Below are 5,801 nucleotides of genomic sequence, written 5' to 3' on the forward strand. Positions count from 1 at the left end.
AAATTGTACAAACAGTAAACACTACGCTTTGGACAGCTAAATTGGGATGTTTCATTCCACTGTTGACAGAAGAGCCAGAAGAATGAAGGTCAGACCTATGTTCCAGTAATACTCTGCAGCACATTTTGCTTACACTTCACTGCTCTTTTCCTCATAGCAGATGTTTTGGCTGACGTTTATGTGAGTGAAAATCCTGCAGAACACTATCCGCGGGCATGTCAGTATCTTGATGCATGTCCATCAAAGCCAGCCCAGCGACCTGATGCTCGCCCACGGAGCTTTTCTGCCATGCCCTGGCGGTCCGCAGGGCCCGTAACCGCCTGCCTTCCCTCGGCAGCAGCGCTGCTTGGCCGAGTGGCGTGTTCTTGCGTGAGGGCTGTGGGGAGCTCCGGGTAAAACGCCTCACACTGTGAGGGTGCTCTTTGGCCAGTCGTCCCGTGGAACGTCTCCCCACCCGGCATGCCGTCTCTGCAGCTCTGCTCGAGGTTGGAAAGGTCCGTCCTGTAAGCACGGCAGAGAGCTCGCACTGCGTCTTCGCTCTCTAGCAAATGTCATTCATGTGGCAATAGGTACGGAGCAATAAAAGAGCAGTCCCTGCGCTTGTCTCTGGAGCTCAGAGATAACACGGTCTCCAAGAACAGGACGAACACGTTCTTCCGGCAGCGTGCCTGCGACGCCAGCGCTAGCGCGATGCCTTCTGCCACGCGCAGCAGGAAGTCACTCGCCATTAACGGCGCAGGCCAGACGCTCGACTTCCGCATGTGGAGTGCTGCCTGTCCCTCTGCACTGCGGCGCGTGTAACGCGGAGTCAATTAAATGTTCCTTTTGTCTGTTTTCAAACCACGAACTTTTCACCATCAGGTGGCATCACCTACTAAGCTCAATTATAATGCTGGTTTTACCCTCTCTCTAAAAGTTTGTTCTGAACGTGTGCTACTCCTCTCTCCTCCCCCAGCCCCTTTTGCATTGGCTCTGTTGTATCCAGAGTACTGCCGTGCGTATTGCCAAGCTGCTCCTCCAAATTCGGGGCCAGTTCTGCACGGCGATACGAAAAACCGTGCACGATCTTGGTGTATTTTTCACTCATCCCCTCATTAAGGTGTTCTGCCTTTCGGCAAGCGGGATAATTTTAACAAATTGTCTCAGAGCGTGTTGGTTGTGCTCCGCCAACTTTCTCTCTGAGCTCAAACACAAGCAGCTCACCAGCTTTGCCACGGCACGGACACGGCCTCTGGATTTACCGTCCTCTCCGGTAGTCGCCTGCCACCGGGCTACTCTCTCACGGGGCTGGAACCAAAACCCTTGCCCGCGGCCAGCCGCCGGGTCGGAGCACCGAGGCTATCCTTACCCCCACCCCGAGCTCGGGAGGAACCGCAGCTCGCTGATTCGAGACAGCGGGACCGGCTCCGGGCAGCGCCTGCTCCCCCTCACCCACCACCCAAACCCCGCACCGGCACCGGGGGCCGCCCGCCCGGCACCACGCATGCGCGCGGCGGAAGCGCGCCGCCGACCGCACTTCCCTCCGCCCGGGCCGCGCTCCCCATCCCCAATACGCATGCGCGTAGAGAAGCCACGCCCACCGCCTCCACGCGTCTGCCTTGGGGCGCATGCGTACTGGCACGCCGCCGGTCCCGTGCCGCCGCCGCACGGGGAACGCGCCCTGCGCACGCGCACTCCGCCGGGCGGCACGCGAGCCCCGCCTCCGCCCATGCGCAGTCGCGCCTCAGAGGCGGTTTCCGGCCGCCGCCGGGGCCGCCCCTCCCTTTCTGCTCGCGGGCGGCCATCATGGTACGTGCGGGCGGCCCGGGGCCTCCGCGGCTTGGCGTCCCGGGGCTCTCCCCGCGTCCGGCCTCCCTGCCTGTGCCGTCCCGCGTGTGACTGCCTGCGCCTGGCCGGGCGGCGGGGGAAGGGGGGGGGGAGCCGGGCGAGGGGGAGAAGGCCGCGGCCGCCTCACCCATGCTGGGCTAGGACCGGGCCCCGCGTGCGGCCGTCGGGCGGGCGCGGCTGGGGGCCGGGCAGGGCCGTGTTGGGAGGGCAGCGCCTGGCACGGTCGGAGCCGGCGCGTCCGCCCCTGGCTCTTTGCGGCCCGCGGGGCTCGCAGCTTCTTGCCGGCGCCTCTTCCTCCGCCTGCCTGCGGCCTCCACGCGGGGCCGGGCCGGCAAAAGGCAGCTGTGGGTGTTACCGTGGGCCCTTTGCTCAAGCGAAGGGATTTTGTGCGGTTCGGAAGCTTCGGAAGATGTTTTTAAGGCTGTGAGAGCCTTGAATCTAGCAGTGGCCTTAGGTGTATTCTCGCCTAACTCCTGTCGATTCTTACTGCTCCCAGGTGTTCAAACGCTTCGTCGAGATTGGCAGAGTTGCCTTCATTTCCTTCGGGCCACATGCTGGCAAGCTGGTGGCCATTGTGGATGTTATTGACCAAAATAGGGTAAGTTATGAGTGCTGTACCTTTATTTTCTCCCTTCTGCCTTAACAGAAGTTTGTACGCTAAGACAGAGTATATCGATTTTAAAGGAGATTTTCTGTGAATAGATTTTTCAAAGAATGGCAATTGACAAGAAGATGGAATTTAACAGCTGTTGCTGTATTTGAAACTTTCAGTGGCAAGCATTTTTCACTGGCAAGTGATCTATTCCCCTCTCTGCTATGTTTCCTAGGAGTAGAAGTGGACAAGTGATGTCAGTTGTAGTCTAAAACTTATGAATGGAATGGTATTAATGTATGTTTAAAGCAAATGTTTGGGCTAGGGGACTCTTTTTACTTAATGTTCCTGAAAAAGTTGGAAAAAAAAGAAAGGTGAAGTACATCATCTTAGTTCTGTGTGCTTTTTTTAAAGTTCAGTTTGTTTTTTTCCCAAAGACAAAGATGGGCCTTTAAAATTCTTCCTGTAAAGCTTCGGTTTTATATGCAAGACTTAACAATCTCAGGTTTTGTCTGCATAACATTTATTTCAATTTTGGACCGTTGTTGTCAAGTTACTGTTCGTACGCTATTAGGAAGCTGCTGTCTAAATCAAGTATGATGGGAAAACTGCTACAAAACCCCCACATTTGTTTTCCTTTTGCAGGCACTAGTTGATGGCCCCTGCAGTGGTGTCAGAAGGCAGGCTATGCCCTTCAAGTGCATGCAGCTGACTGACTTTGTTCTCAAGTTCCCACACAGGTGAGTTGTCGGCATTTTTTTGACCTGTGTAAAAAATGTGCTGTCACTTGATGACTGAATTATGTGATCTGATGCTTGCTAAATCTAGAAAGTTCGTACAACATTAAGTCAATGGATTAACGTGTGCGCACAGTAAAAATTTGGCAGGCCGTGTTATCATAGGTGAATAAATTTAAGTTTTCATTGCCAATATTGGCTGATAACCACTGTTGAGGAGCAAAGGAAATAGCACACTGGCCTAGGCAACTTGCAGATAGTTGTGGGGTGGATGGCGTGGGCAGAAGCAGTTGCAGTAAATACTGTGCAGCTTTGCTTTTGCTACTGCTTAGGTCACCTTCAGATGTTAAATATGCTCCCTGCCTACAAACCTACACTGGAATTGCAGGAGGCTGAACTCATTCTGTTCTCTTCAGCTTAGTTACTATATGAGTTTCTGTAACTTAGAAACAAAAATTGCTGCCTTTCTGATTCTGAAGCAGTGCTGGGAATAGTGTGTGAGTATGCCGCTTGGAGTTGCTCATCTATCAGTCCCAGCAAAGCATTTACACAACAATGTTAATTAGGGCACAGAGATGTACGTGGCATTGACTTAAAGTAAGTGTCTGAAGTAATGTAAAAGGGTGATCTTCCTTTGTATGAAATTTGATGGGCCAGCATCAGAGAGAACCTTTTTTTATAAAGACTGTGAATATAATTTTGTGACTGTTCTAATGCAGTGCTCGTCAGAAGTGTGTGCGGCTTGCCTGGGAGAAGGAAAATATAAATGAAAAATGGGCAGCGACAAGATGGGCAAAGAAGATTGAAGCCCGAGAAAAGGTACAGTTTTTCACTGGATGAGTAATACACATTGTACTGCTTCTGTTTATTAAAATTAGGTGCAATCTAATAAATGGTGTTTTCAATGCAGTCTAAGATTAAAGATAGACAAGGCATAGATTTTTAAAAGTTGCTACCTGTCAGCTTCAACTTCTTGTATTTTAACAGTAAATGTGGCTTTGTTCAGTCATTTCTGTAACTGCCTTTTTTCCTGCACCATCAATTCCCAGTGAAGACCTTAAATAGTGAACTGGTTCCAGATGAGCAGATAAACCTAACTGGGAGATGATCAGTTACTTGTGGAATGCTTTGAAATACTGAGTTTTACTACTTGCATATGTATATATCAGAGCTTCATGACTGATTCTTTTTAAACAGAAAGCCAAAATGACTGACTTCGATCGCTACAAGGTTATGAAAGCAAAGAAAATGGTAAGTGTTTGAGTGTTGCTTCTTTGTGGGGTTAATGCTTGTAGCTTTCACTGTAGAGTCACATACAGATGTTAGTAGCCTTACTTTTATAGCTGGCGTGGGTTATGGAGTGACACAATGTATGTGGATGCCTTGAATTTTTCATGCTTCTTTGGCCACCACTTTCTCTTCAGTAGTTGGTCAAACTTGAACCCACATGATCTGTGTGTCAGTCCTCCAAGTTATAGCTGAGGAAGGAATTACCTGCTGGTGAAATCAGGTATTTTTGATGGGTTGCTGTTAGTATTTCATTCCATAATGAAAGTCATTACACATGAAATACTGGGGTGCCCAAGTTACCAGCCAGAGTGATGTTGTCCGCTTGGTAGATCAGAACAGGTTTAGGTGGAATTTGACATTTTAAATGTAACACATGGTAAATCTTTTGACTATATAATATAAATGTAATTCATTAGCAAAGAGTGATTATCAAAAAGGGCAGAATCTGAAAGCTTAGAATTTAAATTAAGGCATAATATTTGAGCTGTTGCTGTTTTCATTCTGATGAATAGTAAATATTTTCCTTTTTTACAGAGAAACAGGATCATTAAGCACGAAATGAAGAAGCTCCAGAAGATGTCTTCTAAAAAAGGCAAGAAGCCAGAGAAGTCAGAGAAGGCGCCGAAGTCAGAGAAGGCGCCGAAGTCAGAGAAGGCGCCAAAGTCAGAGAAGGCGCCGAAGGCGCAGAAATAAAATGAAATTCTAGTTATGTATGACTTCGCGTCCTTGTTCTGATTCTTTAAAATTAACAAATGGTTAAACTTCTGATTTAAATTGTAATCATAAGTTCACTTTTGCTTCTGACCAAGAATTGTTGTCCGTCTCATTTATTAATGTCCAAGTATTGGGTTCTAGTGTTTCCCAGGAACACGCAGAAATGTTTTTGTCACATTCTGTGAAGTTGACCATACAGACTATGCTGAGTAGTCTCTCCCCAATGCCAGCTGAAATATTTGCATACCCGGTTATTGAAGTAGGTCAGATCCTGACATTTTAAAGCAGTCTGCTATTGAAATGGTTGGTAATGACCAAAATCATTTGCTCAGTCTTGAGTGTGAAAGGTGAGGAATAACCAATTACACTAATTTTTCCTGTATAAATTAAGGCATAAAGTGGAAGTATGTGTTCTGGTTAGAATATATGTATGTCAGTGTTTGAAAGACTGACGAATTGCTGTTCAAAGACTTTAAATTACTCCATATTTTCTAAAAAACTTCCACCATTCTTTAAGTAGTGACCTGGAATACTTACATACTTCAGGTGTCTAACACTACAGTTGTCCTGTAAGTGCAGTTACAATAATTAGTGACATATTAACAAGATGGAAGTTGATGACTTGTGTTTAAGCATGCTTG

General features: G+C 48.2%; 1 protein-coding gene across 1 annotated transcript; it reads left to right on the plus strand.

Moving 5' to 3' along the window:
• Window positions 1-1,739: 1,739 nt before the first annotated feature.
• RPL14 (ribosomal protein L14) lies at window positions 1,740-5,257 on the plus strand. Its single transcript, XM_050891233.1, has 6 exons — window positions 1,740-1,788; window positions 2,324-2,425; window positions 3,065-3,159; window positions 3,876-3,975; window positions 4,354-4,407; window positions 4,981-5,257. The coding sequence occupies exons 1-6, from the start codon at window positions 1,786-1,788 to the stop codon at window positions 5,137-5,139; spliced, it is 513 nt and encodes a 170-aa protein (XP_050747190.1). The 5' UTR covers window positions 1,740-1,785; the 3' UTR covers window positions 5,140-5,257.
• The last annotated feature ends 544 nt before the right edge of the window (window positions 5,258-5,801 follow it).

The sequence above is a fragment of the Gymnogyps californianus genome, chromosome 2 (assembly GCF_018139145.2).
Source record: "Gymnogyps californianus isolate 813 chromosome 2, ASM1813914v2, whole genome shotgun sequence".
Lineage (NCBI taxonomy): Eukaryota > Metazoa > Chordata > Aves > Accipitriformes > Cathartidae > Gymnogyps > Gymnogyps californianus.